This window comes from Vicugna pacos, chromosome 2 (assembly GCF_048564905.1).
Source record: "Vicugna pacos chromosome 2, VicPac4, whole genome shotgun sequence".
NCBI lineage: Eukaryota > Metazoa > Chordata > Mammalia > Artiodactyla > Camelidae > Vicugna > Vicugna pacos.
Window position 1 is genome coordinate 72,579,734 of NC_132988.1, and position 22,706 is coordinate 72,602,439.

The 22,706-nt window shown below is 39.4% G+C and overlaps 1 protein-coding gene across 2 annotated transcripts in view; it reads left to right on the top strand.

Moving 5' to 3' along the window:
• Window positions 1–22,706, top strand: part of FAM47E (family with sequence similarity 47 member E) — a 28,817-nt gene that overhangs the window by 5,625 nt on the left and 486 nt on the right. Inside the window, exons 3-7 of one of the 2 annotated variants that reach the window (XM_072941748.1) lie at window positions 1,453–1,583; window positions 8,409–8,559; window positions 11,033–11,233; window positions 15,097–15,252; window positions 18,408–18,496. In XM_072941748.1, coding sequence (XP_072797849.1) covers window positions 1,453–1,583; window positions 8,409–8,559; window positions 11,033–11,233; window positions 15,097–15,252; window positions 18,408–18,496 — 728 coding nt within the window. The remainder of the gene's footprint in view (window positions 1–1,452; window positions 1,584–8,408; window positions 8,560–11,032; window positions 11,234–15,096; window positions 15,253–18,407; window positions 18,497–22,706) is intronic. The other variant, XM_072941750.1, reaches the window with a different exon arrangement.

The following is a 22,706-nucleotide window of genomic DNA, read 5'->3' on the forward strand; positions in this document are numbered from 1 at the left end:
ATATTGGGCAGGGAACTAATGGTGCCTTCTACCCTCCCCCGGCCCCACCTCCACAGTCAGTTCCATGTCAGCGAGCGTGACAGTTGTTGGGAAGGTCAACTCCTCTGCTCAAAGCTTCTCACTCCGAGTGAAGTCCGTGCCGTGGTCTGAAATGCCCTGCATGTCCTGCACTCTACCCAGCCCCTGCTTTGCTGCCTCACCAACCTCACTGCCCACTCCTCTGCCGTCGCTCACCCTGGGGCAGCCACTCTGGCCTCCTGGCTGCTCTGCGGACGTGAACAAGCTTGCCCAGTTCAGGTCTCAGTTCCTATGTCTGGAGCACTTTCCCCCAGAATTCTGCCTGGCTCACCATCACTGCCTTCAGCTCTTTCCTCAAATATTTCCTAATTGGAGAAGCCTGTATAAAACAACACTTCCCTTCTCCCTTCGTCCTCTATCCCTTACCACGATCTATTTCCATCACAGCCGTTGCCAGCACTGGGCTCCTCGCTAGAATAAAAGTTCTATAAGGGCAGGGCCTTTCCAGGGCAGGGATTTAACTGTGTCTTTCACTGTGTGCCACCAAAACCTGGCATATGGTAGACACTCAGTAAATATTTATGGATAATGAATGAATGAATGAATGAATGAATGAATGATCAGTGTCAGGGAAGCCTATAGAAAGGACAACTGGAATTTCTAGTCAATGATTTGCCCCCTGGGGCGTTCCTTCACTGCCTCATTCAGGCCAGAGCTTCTGAGTCCGTGACAAAGGGATTGTTAGCACACATCCTTAGAGGGCACGTGGGATTGTGGCTCTTATGCCCACGTCTGACCCCCTCAAATAGACGTGTTGGCTTCCTTCTGAAGCAGGATCTCTTCTTGTGGTGCTATGATGCCAACAGCAGCTGTAGATGCAAATTTCACCCAGAAAAACAACACCTCTTTTTTCATGATTCCAGCAAAATTCCATAACCCAATTTCCCTGGGTATCACTTAGGTCTTGTACCTATTCCTAAGCCAGTCACTGTGGGCCTGACTGGCTTGGCCAACCTGTGGACTGACCTGTGGAGCAGTCAGGCCACTTCAGACCATAAGGGCTGAGAGTGGAAGGAGAGGAGATTCTCCAAAGAAAAATCTAGATACTGTTACTCGTAAGAGGAAGAATGGATGGCGGGCAGTCAAGACTCAGAAATCCTCTTGAGGCACCTTCCTCAGCTGGGGTCAAGTGGGCCCAGAGGCAGTGTTCCATCGAGAGGAGATGGAACTTCAGTAAACGGCTGCACAGCCGATGTCTAAGTGATGGACGTTTACCAGCAGCAATCAGCATGGTACTTGCACTGAAATTGTTGAATGGCTTTGACCAACTGGAAAGGAGAAGCAAAGGAGCGAGTAGACCTGTTCTGTGTTAGAATCAAGGGACCCCATTTTCAACACATCCTTCTCCCCTCCAATGCTGTTTTCTGTTTGCAGCTCCTATTAAAGGTGCTGGACGTGCTGGATCCTGAACGGAAGCTGGAGGACACCTGGGCTTATTGTCAGGGCATCACGAAAAGAGTGAAGGAACCTACAAAACTTTTTAAAAAACGTTCTACCCTGGGACTGTAAGTATCGTTTGTAACCTCTCACTCATTCCTGTCCTCTGATGAGACATTCTAGTAGAGATCTTCCTTGACTTACAGTGGGTTATATCCTGATAAAGCCATGGTAAATGGAAAATATCCTAAGTCGAAAATGCACTTAATACACCTACCAAACCACATAGCTTAGCCTGGCAAACCTTAAACATGCTCAGAACACTTACATTAGCCTACAGTTGGGCACAGTCATCTAACATGAAGCCTACTGTATAATAAAGTGTTGAATATCTCATGTAATTTATTGAATACTGGACTGAAGGTGAGAAACGGGACCGTTGTGAGGGTCCAGAATGGTTGGAAGTATGTTGGCTGTTTCCCCTCATGATCACGTGGCTGACCTGGAAACGCAGTTCGCTGCATCTGCCCAGCATCAGGAAGGAGTACCATTACTGCGTATTGCTAGCCTGGGAAAAGATCCAGATTCAGAATTCGAAGTACATTTTCTGTTGGATGAATGTTGCTTTTGCAGCATTGTGAAGTCGAAAAATCATTAAGTTGAACCAATGTAAGTCAGTGACTACATTTACCATCTCAGAGCTTCTCATCTTTAGACTATTTTAGGAATAATTAAGAATCTTTAATATAACTAAGAGGAGCAAATTGACTAAGTTCTCAAGGAGGAGGGAAAGAGCCTTGGTCCCACCCTGAATAGAGTTTATTTCAGAAATGGATATGAATTATCTGACAATGGAGCAAAAATACTGTGTCCACGTGACTCTAGAACTGTTGAGAAAAGAGAAAAACTTCAGGAAACCCGATTGATTGACCTCCAGGGGCATTTTGAATTATCTGTGGCAGAAGCCTATTTAGCATGATTGGAGTCAGCAGTCAGTTGAATAACCAAAAAAAAAAATTAATAGAGGGAATTATGGAAGATGATACTTAAGTACTTGACACGTTTTTATTTTACCCTGAAACAAAACTGTACATTTACTTGCTGGTCTTTTACTATAAATCCTTTTTTTGCAGTGTGGGTCTGCTGCTTGGAGTTCCCAGTCATCATTTTTTTGCATAAACTACATCAGTAATGCCACCTTCATTGAACCTTTCCAAAGAACCAAGCTTAATTTTCATTGAAAGAACCCTTTTGTACCATACTCTTGTTTCCCCCATTCACATTTAATTTAAAATGTAAGGGCAATGATAAGTATACTCAATACAAACAGATTTGAGCTATGCATTTGACTTTTGAAATTAATGACATCACACATGGGCACTGAAGAGTGTGGGTGAACTGGAGACCAGCCCATCCTCAGCACCCGGACCACTTATCAGAAATTTGCTAGCCACACGAGTTACCTACATGGAGGTGGACGGAGAGAGAATCCACTGATTAAATCATACGTGTTGGTTAGGGCAAGACCCAAGGTGGCAGGAACCGCACTGTTCTGGCCCCTCAGTGTACCCCTGGTAAATCTGGGGAGAACAACTGGGCACACCCATCTCAGTGCCCTTCTACTAGGAAGCAAGATGGCCCAGAGAAGCACAAATTCTCCTCTGCTCCTTCCCTCTTGAGGAGCGCTCCACCCTGGTCCACCCCTCTGGGACCTGGGTAGGACAGTCTGCCTATTTCTGGGTTTCTGTTAGCAAGTCCTCTTGGACCTGAGCCCAAGTACTCCAACATGGCTGCTGCTAGTAATAAAGGTAACATTTTGGCTTTTGTCTTTGCTCTTTGTATTATTTTTCAGTGCTCAGAACATGGGTGGGGAAGAGGAAGGAGTGTTATAAGTAGGGAGTCCCCTTGGAGACTCCAACAGTGTGAGTCAGTGTGGTCCTGTGTGCATCTTTGAATTCTTGACCCTCAGGGAACCATTAGCTAGTTCTCTCTATGTGAAAAGACCAACAGTACTTTCTAAGCACCTACTGTGGGTCATGGATAATGCTATGTTCTGAGGACACAGTGATAAACAGGTTAGGACCCCTGTCCTCGTGCCGATCATAGACTGGTGTGGAAGAAAGCATGAAATACCAGGGGTATGAGTCTTTGTTCACAAAGCCATATGTTTGTAAAATAGTACTTTTCTTTTATTTCTATTTATAGCTTACCTGAAGCCCTCATCCCTCTGAACAGCAAACATTCAATCATGGTCATTATTTTAGCGTAAGAAAGTGGGATAGGCCTCCAGTAATTACGGGAATGATATTTAACTTCTTTCTGGTCTTTGGGACTCTTTTTTTTCCCTCAATCCTTGCTGGTTTTGCTGCACTCTATACCCTACCCCTCTCTTCCCATCCCATCCACAACACCTACATAATTACTTCAATGACCTGGAGTTTCTATACAATATAGGATCTGCCCTTCACTTAGGCAGTGAAGTCAATCTAGCAAAAATCTCCAGGGCAAGAAATTTCAAACTAACGGTCATCTACGTAAAGAGAAAGAAGGTAAACGTATAGAAGAAATGAACAAAATTAATGTATTAATAAATGATTGTACCACAAAAATCAATGTATAATTATATAACGGTGAGTTTTTCTATCAGTTGTCTTCTTAGGTTCCTATGGCTCCTGTACAAAGTAACACAAACTGAATGGCTTAAACCACATAAATTTATTATCGTACAGTTCTGGAGGCCTGAAATCTGAAATCAGCAATACTGTGCAGAAATAAAGTATTGGCAGGGCCATGTTCCCCTCCAGAGGCTTTAGGGGAGAATGTGTTCCTGGCCTCCTCCAGCTCCTGGTGGCTGCTGGCATTACTTGGCGTGTGGCCGTATCACTCCCATCTTCAAGGGAAGCATCTTCAAGTCTCTCCCTGCTCTGTCATCACCTTCTCCTTGGTGTGCCTGTCATTCTTCCTCTGCCTCTCTCTCATAAGGACACTGCGATGGCATTTAGGTCCCACACTGATAGTCCAGGATATCCCCATCAGAAGCTCCTTAATGTGATCATACCTATAAAGACTCTTTTTCCAAATAAAGTAACATTTACAGGTTCCAAGGATCAGCACATGATCTCTTTGGGAGCTATTATCAGCCTCTCATTGATATGAGGTAATATCTCCCATCTTAAAAAAAAACAAACTGTCTTTGACTATTCAGTCTTTTCTTCACTTCAGAGCAAAGCTCCTTGAAAGAGGTATGTGCACTCACTTCCTCTTTTCATTCTTTCCCTGAACTCACAGCAATCAGCACTCCACTGGATCTCCCCTTGGTCAAGATCACCACTGACCTCTGTGCTACCTAATCAGTTCTCAGTGATCACCATTTGATGTATCAGTAGCAGTGGACACAGTTGGTGATGTCTTCTTTCTTGAAACACTTTTTCACTTGGCCTCCGGAGCATCCTCTTTCTTGGTTCTCCTCCTGCTTCATGGCCCTCTCCCTAGTTTTCTTTTGCTGGTCCTCCCTCACCTTCCATTTAACCTCGGAGCGCATCAGTCTCTGACATCTTCTTTTCTGCATGTTTACACACACCTAAGTGACCTCATTCAGTCCATCTATGTACGGATGTTTAACATTTGCCCTTGAATTGGCATCTCAGACTCGACAAGTCCAAACTGAATTCTTGATTTCTTCCCCAAACCTACTCTGTCTTCTCCAGATCAGTAAATAGTAACTCCATTTTTCCCTGGCTTAAAAAAAATTATTTTTAAATTGAAGTATAGTCAATTTACTATGTTGTGTCAATTTCTGGTGTACAGCATAGTGTTTCAGTCATGCACATATATACATATTCCTTTTCATATTCTTTTTCATTATAGGTTACTACAAGATATTGAATGTAGTTCCCTGTGCTATACAGAAGAAACTTGTTGTGTATCTATTTTATATAGAGTAGTTAGTATCTGCAAATCTCAAGCTCTCAATTTATCCTTTCCCACCTGGTAACCATAAGTTTGTTTTCTATGTCTGTGAGTCTTTTTCTGTTTTGTAAATAAGTTAATTTGTGTCCTTTTTTAGATTCCACATATAAGTGATATCATAAGGTATTTTTCTTTCTCTTTCTGACTTTCTTCACTTAGAATGACAGTCTCCAGGTCCATCCATGTTGCAGCAAGTGGCATTATTTCATTCTTTTTATGGCTAAGTAGTATTCCATTGTGTGTGTGTGTGTGTGTGTGTGTGTGTACATACATATACTTCTTTATCTATTCATCTATCGATGTACATTTGGGTTGTTTCCATGTCTTGGCTATTGCAAATAGTGCTGCTTTGAATATTGGGGTGCATGTATCTTTTCCAGTTAGAGATTTCTCCAGATATATGCCCAGGACTGGGATTGCTGGATCATATAGTAAGTCTATTTTTAGTTTTTAAAGGAATCTCCATACTGTTTTCCATAATGGTTGTACCAAACTACATTCCCACCAACAGTGTAGGAGGGTTCCCTGTTCTCCACACCCTCTCCAACATTTATCATTTGCGGACTTTTGAATGATGGCCATTCTGACTGGTGTGAGGTGGTACCTCATTCTGTGGCTTTTGAAACAATAGTTGCGACCTGCCAACAAATCCTAATGGCTTTACCTTTGAAATAGATGTAGAATTTCACCTGTTCTACTACTGTCAGTCTATTCCAAGATTCTATCATCTCTTGCCTGCACTATTGGAATAGTTTACTGACTGGTCTCATGGCCTCCACCCAGCCTTCACCCCCTACTTCAATCTGTGTGTTGCACAGTAGCTAAAGTGATTCTGTAAAACATTTAAGTCAGATAGTGTCAGTCCTATGTCAAACTTTCCAATTGCTTACTTGGAGTAAAATCCAAAGTCCTTATACTTTCCTCTGAAGTCCCTTATGATCAGGTTCCTGTTACATCTCAAGCCTCATTCTCTACTACTCTATCAGTCACACTCCTCTTCAGTCACACTGGCTTCTTTGTGTTTCTTGTACACACTTGGCACCTACCTCAGGGCCTATGCATGCGCTGTTCTTGTCTTCCCAGTATCTGTTGTTTGATATCAGCATGGTTTGTTCCCTTTCTTCTTTTGGGTCTCTGCTCAAATATCACTTTAGTAGACAGGTGTTTTCTGTATAAATAAAAAGCCTCCTGTCATCACTCTATATCCTTCCTGCCCCATTTTATTTTTCTTTATATCACTTATAGTCACCTAGTATTTATTTGTGTACCTCTTTCCTATCTGTTTCTCCCCACTCAGTTGTAAGCTCTATGAGGGCAGGGTCTTAATTTTATTCACAGCTGACTCCTAATGCCTAGAATAGTCCCTGATACACAGTTATTGCCTAATAAATGTTTGAATCGATGGATGGATGAGTTAATATATGGGTGTTATGAATAAAAGGCACTGCGTGCTCTGTGTAATGTGTGTGCTCTGGGGACAGGCTGTGTGAATGCCTCCCTGAGGAAGGAAGGTATGTGGGCAACATAAGGGCGATGAGGGATTGGAGAAGGCGCTGCAGTCAGATGGAACATGTACATGGGCAGAGGCCCTGTGGCTGGATGGGAGCGTGATAAATTCATGGAACTGAGAGAGGGCCACTACAGCTGGAACTCAGAGAGTAAGGAAGAGTGGAAGTTCCAGAAGCATCTGGAAAGACAGGCAAGGAACAGGTGATGAAGAGCCTTGAAAACTAAGACTTAGATCTTGGAGGAGTTACTTGGAGTTAGTTACCTAGAGGAGTAACAAGAAGCTATTGAACACAAGAATTTATATCTGAATGTCCATAGCAGCATTATTTACAATAGCCGAAAAGTGGCAACACTCCAATGTCCATCAACTGATGATAGATAAACAAAATGCAGTCTAGCCACACAATGGAATATTATTCAGCCATAAAAAGGAATACACTACTGACACATGCTACAGTATGTGTGAAACTTGAAACTGTTATGCTAAGTGAAAGAAGCCAAATACAGAAGATCATATATTATATGGTTCCATTCAGACAAAATGTCCAGAATAGGCAAATCCTTAGAAACAGAAAGTAGGTTAGTGGTTTTCAGGAGAAGAGAGAATGTGGGGGATGATAAGTGACTGTTACTGGTAATGGGGCTTTTTTGTTGGTGATGAAGATGTTCCAGAATTAGGCAGTGGTGATGGTTGCACAACTCTGTAAATGTATGAAAGCCACTGCATTGTATACTCTGAAATGGTAAATATTATGGTATGTGAATTTTACCTCAATTTTTGAAGAGAAGCTATTGAAGAGGCTTAATCCAGGATGAAGCGTAGTGGCATTTGAGAAGACCAGATTTACATTTTGAAATAACATTTTGGGTCACAGTGTAGAGAATGGATTAGGGATGGGCTGTCAGGGCCTTAAGAGAAGATGCAGAGACACCAGCAAGGAGCCTTTTGCAACAGTTCAGAGGAGAGTTAAAAATCTACCAGATTTATTCATGGGATGGATTCTAGGGCTGAGGGAGAAAGAAGTCAAGCATGTCTATTTGTCAAGATTGTCTAAGGTTTCAGCAGATTCCAAGAGCTGTAATTTGGGTTTTTACCTGGCATATTAGTAAATGGTACTCATAAGTTTTAAAAAAATCAACTTACCATGATAAAGAGCTGTATAGGTTTTAATTGTTCTAAATAATTTTGATATAATTGTCTTTTTTTTTTAATGGAGGTACCAGGGATTGAACCCAGGACCTTGTGGATGCTAAGCATGTGCTCTACCACTGAGCTATACCTTCTCCCTATACTTGTCCTTATGATATTGATAATGAGAATATGATCTTTGAAAAATTAAATAACTTGGATGAGCTTGCAAGAGACTGTTAGAAATACTTGCATTATGATCTCCTTTCTCCAAGACGCTATTTATAATCCACTTGGATTCATAGTGTCTTATATTGTAATTCTTTGATGATCTCATTATTTTTAGTCCCAAGAAGGCTCCTATGTCACATTCAGGCCAATGGCTTTATGAAGAAAAGAAGCCAAGTGAAACAGATTTGCTCCACAAAGATGGTCCACTTCTCCACGAAAATGTGCGCAAAGGAGTTAGTGATTTCTGCAACTGGGCTACTACTTTTGTAAGTTAGTAGTAATACTTACAATCTACTTTTTAAAGTCAAGATTAAAATTGCTTTTGTTAAAAACAGTGTTTGAATATAAGCTAAGTCAAAAAGTCATAAAGGAATATTTTGACTTTCCCATCATTTAAAATAGAATTTTTTTTAGATGAAATTTCTGCAAAGTTCGAAGCTTGCAGCCAGTGTTTGAATGTTTATTGCTCATATGTCACATTGCTGTTGTTTCATGTATTTTTTAAGTGTCTCTCTTTTCCTCTCCTAGCTTTATTGAGATCTAATTGACAAGTAACATTGTGTAAGTTTAAGGTATATAGTGTGATGATTTGATACATGTACATATTGCAAAATGATTACCACAAAAAGGTTAGTTAACAAATCCATCACCTCACATAATTACCTTTGTGTGTGTGTGTGTGTGTGTGTGTGTGTGTGTGTGTGTGTGTGTGTTGGGAACACTGAAGATTTACTCTCTTAGCATCTTTCAAGTATATAATACAGTATTATTAACTATAGTCATTATACTGGACATTAGATTCCCAGAACTTATTCATCTTATAAGTGGGAATATGTACCCTTCAGGTGCCATCTCTCCATTTCTCCCACCCCACTGTTTCATAGTTTAATTTTTCATTTCAGTGTCTGGACCTTCGTTTCTCTCTGTCTTTCACTCCTTCTTTAACTCATTTTTCTCTTATATTTATCGATAAGGACTTGGGCATCTGTGCTTGACTACAGCCTTTACAAAAAGTATCTCACATGAAGAGACTTATGACTCAGTTATCAAGTTCTTTTCTTGCCCTCTTTCCAAGAACTTTTTAAGTTACCTATTCCTGTTCCTGAGTCCTTGTAGAAGTCTAGATTCCTGATGCTTTTTCCTGGATTTAAGATCTTCTAGAATTTTCAATGCCTCTCCCTCACTTTTTGAATGCATTAGTCAGTTTTAGTCAACGTATTATTTAGGACTACTTCATTGATCAGTGACTCAAATATAATTCAGACTGAATGAAGGGAGAAAAGAGAACTATCCAGAGGTATTAGGAGCTCCAGGTATAGTTGGATCTGAGTGCTAAAATGTTTTTAGGTGCTCACCCTATCACTTGGCTGCTCTCCTCTATCTGACTACACTTTCCTGTAGTCTTTCCCTAAGAGATTCAAAAAGTATCCACAAAATTTTCCAAGCTTATATTCCACCAGGCAGCAACCTGAGGTGGGAAAAGAGCAATCCTTTTTCCCACAGGGAGAAGTCCAGGTCTTACTCTCACCAGACTAACCTTGGTCACACCTGTGCCTGAATTATCCACTATGAGTAAGGAGATGGAATATGCTCATTGGCTAGTCCAGGTCACATGTCTAACCTGAGGCTAAGAGGTGGGCGTGTCAAGCCCATCTGCAACAGATTGACTGAGAGTAGGGGAGGGAGGCTCCCCAGAGGATGATGGAGAAGGGATGCTGGACAAGGTAGATGATGCTCGTCCTACCACTGCCCGTCTACAATCTGGCTGGACTGGACTGCCTGATTCCCAGTCTTCCTACTTCTCTCATTCCTACTGCTAGAGACTGTTCCTCTTTTGAGGCAGGAAATTTAAGGAACCCTAGGATAATAGTTTAGCTGCTCTGGCGACCAGCTTTGTTTTCAATCTCTTATGACCAAGGTCCCATCTTCATCTGTCATTCTAACTCGGCCCCTATCACATCACCCTGCAGTATTTTCTCTATAGTACTAGCTTAATACTGTCATTCCATGCTGTTAATTTTCTTCCTCATTGATTCTGCTTGCTCTACTTCTGCTCCTTATTGTATCAGCCTAGTTTATACTCTTGACTCTATTTCATGACCCTGCTCTATAAGCTTCACCCCAACATCAGCTTCAGTTGCTAATGGCCTAATTCTCTGTGTTCCCTGACTTATATATTCCAAAGCAGGATTGTGTTTAGTTTGTAGAGGAGGAAAACATAATTTCCCTTCTACTCTTTTAAGTTCTCTCTGTGGTCCCTATAACAGAAGACAGAATAACAAGAAGAAAACAAGCAGAAGTTTATTAACAAGTATACATGGGAGAAACCCAGGGAAAAATGAGTAACTCTCCTTAGTGGCATCTTCCCTTATAAGGGGCTGTAGGCAGAACAAACACTAACATTTCTAGACATTTCTGGAAAATACCTCTAGAGATGTCACTGCTATACAGTGTTGGAGAAGTTTGCTTTTGATAGAACAGACTAAATTTTCCTCAGCACCATTATTTCCCTCAGGACTCACAGCTTCTTGCAGGCCCTGTGCTGTCTCTTAATGCACCGACAAAGCTCTCCAGACTCCAAATACTTCTTGCCTCCAATGAATGGTGACTGAGCATTTTCCACCTCTCCTCTAAACTACCTCTCCTCCAGCCATGGTCAAATACTTCTCTTAGATTAAAGAAGGCAACAAGGAGCATTTTGCCACTTATCCCTGACTCATGCCCTTGATATTCTTCCAGGGAAGCCCAAACATTGATGAAGAGTTCATCCTGAAACAGTTCGACATTGACTATCAGAGCAAACCAAGCTATAATGTGCTCCACACCATGAGACCGAACCAGGTTCCTGTGGAGCTAAAGAAAGGGATTGGGCTAAATAAACTGCAGAAGTCACAGTTTTTCCAGAAACTAGACTATGAGCAGAGACTTCAGAAACCACAGGTAATTGGAAAAGGGGAGAAGACTGAGAATCAAAGAAAATCAAATTGTATTAAAGTTTGAAATTTTCTTGAATTCTGGTACTTCAGAAGGCACTGGCCTTTTTCAGTAAAATTCTTGAATTTTTTTGATGTTTAATAGATATTCATAAGAAAATAAATAAATAAGCATTTGTTACATGAATTAATATTTAATGCATCTAACAAAATCAGTTATACAAATGAGGCATATGGTACTCAGCATTATTGTTAATATCTAAAGAGTCATCATTTGGGGGATGGGGTATACCTCAGTGGTAGAGCACATACTTAGTATGCACAGGGTCCTGGGGTTCAATCCCCAGTACCTCCATTAAAAAAAAAAACTGCATTCATATCAACAACTTGCTTGTGAGGGAAAAAAAAGAATAGTCATCATTTCTCTCTTTATGTGTTTTATGTATTGAGACAATGTCTTTAAGTGTTTTATATATTGAAACACATCTATGTTTTTAGGTTGAAATTTTAATGGTCAGTGGAAATATGCATGAAAGTTTATTATTGCAAGAGTAAAATGCTGCAGTTAATGGTTATGAACACTGTTTATTTTATGTCCAAAGAATTCTTGAATTTTTACAGAAGTCTTTTTGGCCACAAACCATCATTTTTGACCACATGCTTGCCTGATAGTTAACTAATTGCTCAGTCTCCCAGTACCAATTTCCTGTGAAGACAGAATAGGGAAACAGAAGAGAAAAGACATGCTGTGTTCCAAAGGGAAGTACTATGGGCCTCTAAATACTTTTCTACACAATGTGTTACTGCAAATATATGTACAAAGTCAAATCATGCCAGTCTAACAACAGACTTCAGTGCCTAAGCGGGAGGTTGGGGGGCAGGGAGGTTATAGAATTTATTTCTCTGCAACTCAAGATAATAATTACCCTCTCTTTTACACATCATCTTTGATACTGTATTTCCAATATTTTTGACATATTAACTTTGTCCTTTATGATTGAACATAATCAACTGACCTTTCTTACACTTATGATGTTGTCCTTCTTTGACTCTGTTGCAGAAGGTTTATGAAAGCTATGCATTCCATTACTAATATCAGCACTTTAAATTTTCCATTTTCCTCTCATCTTTCTAAAGGGTAAAATGCAAAATGGTGCTGGACAGGCAAATTATGCCCATGAGATTCAAGCACATGGGGCCTGAACCATTGCTGGCTCTGAATCTAGGCTAAATGAAATTGCTCAGTTCCCTGTATTTACCAACAATTGCACAAATGCTGCTTTATAAAGCATGGTGGTTATTGCCAAAATTGAACTTTTGACTGGTAGACAGAAGATCACTATGCAAAAGTTCAAATAGGTTTCCACATAGTATCATTTTCCTTCCGCCTGAAGGACTTCCTTCAACACTTCTAGTGTAGATCTGCTGGTGAAGAATTCTCCCAGTTTTCTATGTCTGAAAATATTCTTATTCTGCCTTCACTTTTAAAGGTATTTTTGTGGGTACAGAATTCTAAGTTCAAAGTGTTTTGTTTGTTTAAAGATGTTGCTCCACTGTCTTCTTGATTGTGTTGTTTTTGATAAGATATTGTACGTTGTTCTTATCTTTGGCTTTTTCTTGGATACTTTTAAGATTTTCTCTTTGTCACTGATTTTGAGTAGTGTGATTATTACACTTATCGGTGTCTATTTCTTCATGTTTCTTGTGCTTGGGCTTTGCTAAACCTCTTTGATATGTGGGTTTATAGTTTTCAACAAATTAGGGAAAAGTTTTCTTCAAAATTTTTTTGTCTCTCAGACCCCTCCCAGGACTCTAATTACATGTGATTAGGCTGTATGAAGTTGTCTCAGCTCATTGCTGCTCTGTTCAGTTTTTTGATTCTCTTTTCTCTGTTTCTATTGCTATGTCTTTAAATTCTCTAATTTTTTTTCCTGCAGTATTTAAGCAGCTGCTAATTCCAGCCAGTGTATTTTTCATCTCACACATTATAATTTTCATCTCAAGAAGTCTGACTTGGGTCTTTTTTTAATATCTCCTAATGTTGGAGATGACATTTTTGGTTGTCACAATTTGGGGGGAGATACTGGCATCTAGTGGATAGAGACGAGGAATGCTGCTAAACATCCTACAATGCATAGGACAGAGCCCTCCCTCCACCCTCAACAAAGAATTATCCAGCTCCAAATGTCAATAGTGCCAAAGTTAAGAAACCTGACTCTACAGACAGAGAAAGACAAATATATGATATCACTTACATGTGGAAATCTAAAAATGATACAAATGAACTTATTTACAAAACAGAAACAGACTCACAGACATAGAAAACAAACTTATGGTTACCAAAGGGGGAAGGGGTGGGATAAATTAGGAGTTTGGGACTAGCAGATACAAACTACTATATATAAAATAGATAAACAACAAAGTCCTACCAGATATATAGCACAGGGAACTACATTCAATATCTTGTAATAACCTATAATGAAAAGAATATACAAATTTCTATAGCTGAGTCACTATGCTGTACACCAGAAACTAACACATTTTAAATCAATTATACTTCAATAAAAAATAAATAAAAATTAAAAAAGAAACCTGACTTTAATCCAGCAAATCTTTATTAAGCACCTATTGTGTCCGAAGTATTGTTCTAGATGCCAGGGGGACATAGCAGGGCAGAATCTCAGAAGCTTACATTTTCGAGGGTGAGAGGCAAGAGAGCAAACAATCGTAAAAATATACAGCATATCAAATGATGATAGGTGCTGAGAAGAAAAACGAGGCAGAGAAAGAAGACAAGCAGTGTTGTGAGGCGGTTACAGGTTTTGCACTGGGTGGTCAGGGAAGATACTACTCAAAAGATGACATGAAACAGATAAGAGAGTGAGCCATGTGGGCATCTTGAGGAAGAGCGTTATGGCAGAGGGGCCGGTGAGTGCAAAGGCACTGAGGAAGCAGTGCAATGGGGGGTGTGCTCTAGAAACAGCAAGGAGGTCAGTATGCTTGGAATGGAGGGATCATAAGGCTGAATCCAGCTCTGAGAAGGGATTTCCCTCACCTCTGCTCTGTCCCATTCTCTCTACTTCAGGCAGGTGTATCTGGCTTGACTCTAGAAGGTCCCACACATTCCACCTCATAGTTTAAACGTGAGTGATGAGAAAGAGGAACAGGATCACTGTGTTTCATGTTTCTTTGTCCTTCCCAAGCATTAGACCTCCTTTCATGATGAGTGGGTATTGCGTCCATGGCGCCGGGCTACGCACCAACAGATGTACTCCTGAGAAATGGGACAAAGAAAGGAATGACACTTGTTCTTCCCCCTCTTTCTTTCAATTAAAGAGGCAAGAGACTGGTGTTAGATAGCATTCAGATCAAAAGTAGTGTACCACCTACAAGGCTGAGCACAGAGCTGGGCTCATAGTGTGGCTAGTAACTTGTCATTTTGGTTGACTGAGTATTGTTTAAGCTCATTACCCTTCACTGAAATATGTGCTTCTTACATGATTTCTAGCTGCTTTACGTAATTCTCTCCTTTAGTCTCCTTAATAAGCCTATGGGGTAGATATTATTATCTCCATTTTACAAATGAAGAATTTAAGTAACTTGTCCATGGACTCATTGCTACTAAGTGGGGGAGGATGGATTTGAGCCCAGGTTTGTCTGCATCCAAAGGCTACACTACCACATTATTTTCTCAATCACGAGCTTTTCATGTTACCTTCGTAAATCCAAGCATACTGAAAATTCATAAAATATTTTGGCAAGGAGTAACCATAAATTAAAAATAAATTATACCACTTTCATAAGCTAAATCTTAGATTTATTGAAATGACAGAAAAACTAATGACATTGGGAATTATGTTATTGCTACAGAATCCTTATAAACCGAAGTGGGTGAAGATGAGGTATGGAGCATGGTATCTTAACACCAAGTTGTGGAAAAAGCTAAGAGCCGATGAGCCTTTGGTTGACCCCAAGGTCTTACGTCAAGCTCAAGATGGGAATTTCAAAAAGAAGCTACAGGAACAGGTATGTACATATGCTGAGATTTGATCATCTGAGCCAAAGATGATCACAGGGCAACTGCCACCTCACACTGAAGTCAGAGTCTCCGTGGCTCCTGAAGGTCTTGTAGCTTGCATACTGAATTCAGTAATGAGAAAGCCAAGTCATTTTATGTGGAATGTGTAATAAGCAAGACCTGAAATCTCCTGCCTTCATGGTAGACACAGGATCTCTAAAGATGGGGCAACTACTCATTGTACTATCATTCTTGATTCCATGGATAAATTGGTTGTTTAAAGGGTTCTGGACCACCTCAGTAGGAAATGGATATAACGTCATGGTTTCTCTTTGAGTAACTAAGTGTGAAACTTGGGTTTTTTGTTTATTTGTTTTTCATCAGCAATGGATGTTAAAGAATTCAAAACTGTAATCAAGAAACTACTTTTATGCAGTTCAGCAGAGTTGCAGGATCTGTCTGAGAGGGAAGGGACAAAGGTTAAGTAAGCACTGTTTGAAATGACAAAGCAACAAACACAAACAAGGATGTGCTCTAATTTTACTGCAGATAAGCTCTGTGCCTGCCCATCTCTTGTTTACAAGTATCTAATGGAAAGAAGATACTCACTGTAGTCCCGGAAATTAGGAAATGTTGACGCAATGCTTGTACAGGACTCTGCTGAGAATATTTGTGAACCTGTTCTCTGGATAAGCAGATCCAAAACTTCTCCCAGATAAAATTGTGAAAACACTTCAAAAAAGTGTTTTTCTGCATTTTATAAAAGTTATAGCATTTTCAAAAGATGCTATAAAAATCTGACTCCTCATTCAGTCAGAAATCATACACCAACTGCCTCCTTTAGCTTGGAAAGCTGACACAGGAAGGATGGTCATTTTTATCTTTTCCAGTACTGGGTATGAAATTCTTATTTTCCGATGTGAGACATGACACAAATTTATGAGCCCAAAATGCTTATATATAAGCTTCAAAATAACTAAGTCATATTAGGCAGAATTTCTTGGAGTATGGTTTTTGTAGCTGCCTATCTATGTGAGTTTAATAAATAACATGAAACTATTCTAGTTGCACTTTTAAAAAATAATCATTCTCAATGAATTAAATACTTAAAAACAAAAATATTAGCAAAACTTTTGTTTTAAGGTGTCCAGAAGTTTTATTTATGTATTTATTTTAAAATTTTTTTATTTTAATGGAGGTACTGGGGATTGAACACAGGACCTCATGTATGCTAAGCATGAGCTCTTCCTCTTCCTCAGAAGTTCTCTTTTAAGAATTTAAATTTTTATTTTTATTATTTTATGTTGTTTTTTAAAAGATGTATAGAAATACATTTTTAAAACTAATTCTTTAATACTTAAAGAATTTTACAAAAATATTTCTCTTGATGGTGAAAGCTAGTAAAGATGTTTGCCAAAATGGTTATAGTCAGTTCATCAATAAGACGTAATATTTAAATTTTGGAACTATGGTTGATAAAACTATTACAGTAAAAGATTATTTATCAGGCAGTTTAGACTCAGCTAGGATTTAAAACAATGGAATTGTTCTTTAATGATCACACTTTTGTAATACCTGAGATTGATTGTCTTGTGTACTTCAGGTGGTGCCCCTTGGCTGTGCACCCCAATTCACAAGGCACAGTCACAGTGGCGTGCTGGTAAGGGGCTGGTAAGGGGCTGGTAAGAGGCAGTTACTAAGATGACATGGCTGTTTTGCTGGGACACATAAGTTTTGACTGTTCTTGACTGAGTTCATTTGGAAGGTGAAATGGTCTTAAAGAACTGAATTACAGTGATACATGTAAACTTATACATCTAAATTTTAAATTCAAATAAGTGAAAGTAAAAAACCAAATGAATGCATGAATACCCTAAAAATACCGAGTCTTTTTTGATCATCATGCCCTTTGGAGTTAAGATCTAAAATTTTATATACATACAATGTATATATATAAAATTTGTGTGTGTGTGTGTGTGTATATATATATATTATATATATATATATATATATGATCTAGAGATCTAGAATTTGAGAATATATATATTTGAGAATATACTTGAGTAGGAAAACACTCCTGATCCTTCCTCTACTGCTCTCAATTCTACAATTTAACTCAATTCTGACACTGCCTGCCTGGAGATAGCACCAGTTTCCACAGGTTAAGGGCTCAGTCCCACAGGACTGTCCCCACTGCAGAGGCCAGTGACAAGTCCAGCTTGTCACCTGAGCTTCTAGCTGACTGGCTATAAATCACAGGCTCCCTCCTTGGGTTTGATCATCTGCTAGAACAGCTCACAGAACTTAGGAGAAGAGTTTACTTACTAGATTACTGGCTTATTATACAAGGGTACGATCAGGAACAGCCAGATGGAAGAGATGCATAGGGCAAGGTATGTGGGAAGGGGCACAGAGCTTCCTTGCCCTCTCTAAGTACACCACCCTCCCAGAACTTCTGCATGTTCAGCAACCTGGAAGCCCTCCAAACCCCCTCCTTTGGGTTTGTATGGAGGCTCCATTGTATAGGCATGATGGATTAAATCACTGGGTGTTGGTGATTAATTCAACCTCCAGCTCCTCCCTGGAGGTTGGGGGTAGAGCTGAAAGTGCCAACCCTCTACCCACATGGTTGCTTCCCTGATAACCAGCCCCCATCTTGTGGCTATCTAGGGGCTTTCCAAAAATCACCTCATTGTAGTAAACTCCGGTGTGGTTGAAAGGGGCTTGTTATGAATATGGAAAGACTCTCACCTTCATGGCTCTTATCACTTAGGAAATTCCAAGGGTTTTAGGAGCTCTGTGCCAGGAATGAGAAAAGACTAAATATGTGTTTCTTATTATAAATCACAGTGTCACAATTGTTAATCTCAAATATATTAGATTCCAGACATCCTCAGTCAATAATTGTCTAATTGATAAATTGTGTTTCTTATCCTTAATACAAAGGTAAGAAAAAGGACAGGAAAAGAGAGAATGTTGGATATCTTTTGAAAGCCTTTATAGTCATCACTTTCGAATGTTACTTACACACATATTCCCAAATGAGAGGGAAGTGCTTTAAAATGAGGTACTTGATAAAGAGCTAAGTGCTTTTAATTAGGACAAGTATGAAATCAAGCTTCTGACAGTTGACTGGTTTTTTAAAGTGTGGACCCTTTTTCAGGAGGAGTTACTCGCAGACCTTCATGCAACAGGTGCCTTTAAGGATTTCATTCTGAGCAGGGGCTACAGGATGCCGACTGTGAGTAAAGGGTCAGTTTGGAAAGGCCTGCTGAGGGGCTCACAACTGTTGATGGGAAGGGGTCAGCATGGGAAGGGGTTAGCACCATGACAAAATCAAAATCCTTCTCTTACAGGAGCATGCCAGGACTCAGCCCTGGGAGGAAGGACTTGCTTTCCCCAGACAGGGGCCCAGGGATGGGATTTATCATTTCTGCTCTTTTCATTCTGCTGTTTATTTTCTCCCTGCTGACTCACCTCCCTCACCCATCACCCAGTAAGGTTTGGCCTTAATGGGACCAAAGTGAAAGGGATCTATGTGCAGGGTGTGTGCCTGCTCCTAAAACACTGAATCCTCCAGGAAGTATGACGTCACCATCATTTCCACATCTAAGGACAAGGAGCTGTGCTGGGCTCAGGACAAAGTGGACTTGGGGGTCACAGTACTATCATTGTGCCATATGTGGGGTATAGGAGGACGCAGACTAGGGCAAAAGTTCACCTCAGGAGGACCTCCAGGGTCTTCTGTATTTTTCCCACTTTGTCTTTTCCTCTTTCTAGTCTCCCCTCCCTTGGTTTGTACAGCTGACCCCAGCTGCCTCCCACATGGAGGGCCCTCCTCCCACCTCCCCGAGACCACAGGTAACAAGAGTTGGTTGGGAGGCTGGCAGAGCAGATCATAGGAGGGCCTGCAGCCTGGAGCTCTGTACCCAGACCAGCCCTGTTGTTGCAGTAGGAAGCCAGCTAGGCACAGGGCCAGAGTCATGGCTGATAAGTTATAACATTTGTCCAGTGTCCTCACATGTTCCATGAAGCTTTTAGGAGGCCGTGCAGCCAAGATGGTAGAAGTTCGTGGAAATAGGATACTGGATTTCTTTTTTTCCAAGAATGATAGAACTAACAATAGCTTATACTTACTGGCATTCAGATATACTGACCAAGCTCAGATCCAGACTGCTTTCAAAGTTACATCAGGCGATGTGAGGGGAAGTCTAGAGTGTGAAGTAGACATGGGGCCAAAAGACTCCATTACAGAACTAGGATGAAATCTCTCCTTTAGCTCTGAGCATCAATAATAAGCCTGATAGACAACCTACAGGTTTAATGTGATCCCTATCAAATTACCCAGGACATTTTTCACAGAACTAGAACAAATAATCCTAAAATGTATATAGAATCAGAAAAGACTCCGAATTGCCAAAGCAATCCTGAAGAATAAGAACGAAGCTGGAGGAAAAACCTCCCAGATGTCAGAAAATACTACAGAGCTACAATAATCATAACAGTATGGTATCGACACAAAGACAGACATATGGATCAGTGGAACAGAATAGGGAGATCAGAAATTAACCCCGACACCTATGGTCAGTTAATCTTCCACAAAGGAGGCAAGAATACACAGTGGAGAAAAGACAGTCTCTTCAGCAAGTCATGTTGGGAAAACTGGACAGCAGCATGTAAATCTGTGAAGTTAGAACACTCTCTTCACACTATACACAAAAATAAACTTAAAATGGCTTAAAGACTTAAATATAAGACAAGACACTATAAACCTCCTAGATGAAAACATAAGCAAAACATTGTCTGACGTAAATCTTAGCAATGTTCTCCTAGGGCAGCCTACCCAGGCAATAGAAATAAAAGCAAAAATAAACAAATGGGACATAATTAAACTTACAAGCTTCTGCACAGCAAAGGAAACCATAAGTAAAACAAAATGACAACCTATGGAATGGGAAAAAATTTTTGCAAATGAAACTGACAAAGGCTTGATCTCCAGAATGTATAAGCAGCTCATACAAGTTAATAACAACAACAACAAAAAACAACCTAATCCAAAAATGGGTAGAAGACCTAAACAAGCAATTCTCTAACGAACACATAATGGCCAATAGGCACATGAAAAAAAAAAAAAAAGCTCAATATCACTATCAGAGAAATGCAAATCAAAACTATAATGAGGTATCACCTCATACCAGTCAGAATGGCCATCATTCAAAAGTCCACAAATGATAAATGCTGGAGAAGGTATGGAGAAAAGGGAACTCTCCTACATTGCTGGTAGGCACATAGTTTGGTGCAACTATTATGGAAAACAGTGTGGAGATTCCTCAAAAAACTAAAAATAGACTTACCATATGATCCAGCAATCCCACTCCTGTGCATATATCCAGAGGGAACTCTAATTCAAAAAGATATATGTACCCCAATGTCCATAGCAGCACTATATACAATAGTCAAGCCATGGAAACAACCTAAGTGTCCATCGACAGATGACTGGATAAAGAAGTTATGGTATATTTATATGATGGAATACTACTCAGCCATAAAAAAGAATAAAATAACGCCACTTGCAGCAACATGGATGGACCTGGAGATTGTCATTCTAAGTGAAATAAGCCAGAAAGAGAAAGAAAAATACCATATGATATCACTCATGTGGAAACAAACAAAAAGGACACTGATGAACTCACCTACAAAACAGAAACAGACTCACAGACACAATAAACAATCTTATGGTTACTGGGGGAAAGGGGAAGGGGGTGGGGAGGGATAAATTTGGGACTTCGAGATTTGCAATTGTTAACCACTATATATAAAAACAGATAAACAACAAAGTCATACTGTATAGCACAGGGAACTATATTCAGTATCTTGTAATAACCCTTAATGAAAAAGAATATGAAAATGATATATATATATATATATATATATATATATATGCATGACTGGACATTATGCAGTATATCAGAAATTGACACATTGTAACTGACTATACTTCAATTAAAAAAATAATAAGCCTGATAGTTAATGTACTTACACACATTTACGTACTTTTAATAACTGCCTTATGTATATATAAATGTCACATAAGTATATTTATATCTATTATGTAAGTATAATTATAAAATATGCTTATATACTTTGATTAAATAATTGTATTTGTCACATATTTATATATAAAATTATACTTAAACATAGTATGTGATATGTGTGCATATATAAATGTGCATATATACACACATATATTCTTCTTGTCCAGATATATATATATATATATATATATACACACATATATATATTCCTTCTTTGCTCTTGATATTATGACTTAATGTTTTTTCTTAATATTTTTAGTGGCAATACACATTTTTAAAATTTTGATTTGTCCTCTTTGGTTTAAGCCATTCTGTTGATGAACATTTAGTTCAATTTTGGGCAAAAGGAAGCATACCTGATGCACTGGCTATACTCTTTTAGCTGCATTGACTAAAGGGAGCTGATGCCTCTGGCTACAGCTAAGTGCTCTGAGAACACTGTCTCTCAGAACCTTGGAATATTTTCTCCCTTTATTCTTACATCCTGAATCCTCTATTTTATCAATAAGATTTCAACTAAAAGAGAGGACGGAATCTATTATAGTAAATTATATATATATATGGAAAATACTATATATATATATATATATATATATATATATATATATATATATACACACACACACACATACACACACAGTCATTACTTACTTAAATTTATAGGTGAACTTTCATTATCTTTACTCCCCTAATTTCTGTGTACTGTGTACACACATGTTCATACGTGTTACACAAGCATATGTCCTTACATACACATTCCAGTATCTGCTGCTGGATTAACTGCTCTACGCATTACCCACAGCTTCATTCCCTCCATTACACAAGAGGTCCTAGGCCTTTACTAACAGGGATGAGCGGCACAAAGCTGTGCTGAGCTGGGCTGGACTTGGCCACAGAACAAGGGTGAATTAGATCTAGGTATTTTTTTTTTTAAAAAACATTTTTTTATTGAGTTATAGTCATTTTACAATGTTGTGTCAAATTCCAGTGTAGAGCACAATTTTTCAGTTATACACAAACATATGTATATTCACTGTCATTTTTTTTTCACTGTGAGCTACTACAAGATCTTGTATATATTTCCTCGTGCTGTACAGTATAATCTTGTTTATCTATTCTACATATGCCTGTCAGTATCTTCAAATTTGGTCCCAGTCTATCCCTTCCCACCCCCCACCCCCTTGGCAACCACAAGTCTGTTTCTGTTTTGTATTTATGTTCTTTTTTTTTTAGATTCCACACATGAGCGTAGATCTAGGCTATTTCTGATGCTGTCTAACTACCTTCCAAAGTCTAACGTCTACCATGGTCTAACTATTGACATAAGATTATGAGTTCTATAAGGAAGTATGTCAAAGTGTGAGATT